Genomic DNA, 407 nt, shown 5'->3' with positions numbered 1-407 from the left:
GCATGTAGAAATTATTATAACAAAGTTCCTTTCCTTTTTGGGGTACATTGATACTGTAAGTCAATTTTTTTTTTATTATTCTGTAGATATTTGGTGTATGTCTATGCCCTGTAAACACATTCAGCTGTATGAGGAACTACATTGAAAAGGGAGAAGTCGACGCTGTTCCTGCGGAATACGGAGGCGCATCTGTCAATCGCTGGACTGGAGTTCTGTGGAGTACGGGAGAATACGAAGCCGAACTCGGACTTGTACTTATCTGTGTCAATGCAAGAATACACGCAGGCATAACTGTCGTAGTCGGTTTCGATCACTTCATAGGGAGCGGCGAAAACTGTTGATAAAAGAAGGGACAACACATAATTACAAAGAGTCATTGGTCAGTATTCTATCCCTGGTTTCTACCA

The 407-nt window shown here is 41.3% G+C and overlaps 1 protein-coding gene across 1 annotated transcript in view; it reads right to left on the bottom strand.

Annotated features, from left to right (window-relative positions):
• Window positions 1-60: 60 nt before the first annotated feature.
• Window positions 61-407, bottom strand: part of LOC119593463 (crustacyanin-A2 subunit-like) — an 877-nt gene continuing 530 nt past the window's right edge. The window contains exon 3 of the mRNA XM_037942390.1: window positions 61-334. Coding sequence (XP_037798318.1) covers window positions 102-334 — 233 coding nt within the window. The 3' untranslated portion in view covers window positions 61-101. The remainder of the gene's footprint in view (window positions 335-407) is intronic.

The sequence above is a fragment of the Penaeus monodon genome, chromosome 32, assembly GCF_015228065.2.
Source record: "Penaeus monodon isolate SGIC_2016 chromosome 32, NSTDA_Pmon_1, whole genome shotgun sequence".
NCBI classification, from domain to species: Eukaryota; Metazoa; Arthropoda; class Malacostraca; order Decapoda; family Penaeidae; genus Penaeus; species Penaeus monodon.
This window is presented reverse-complemented; position numbering and strand designations above follow the sequence as displayed.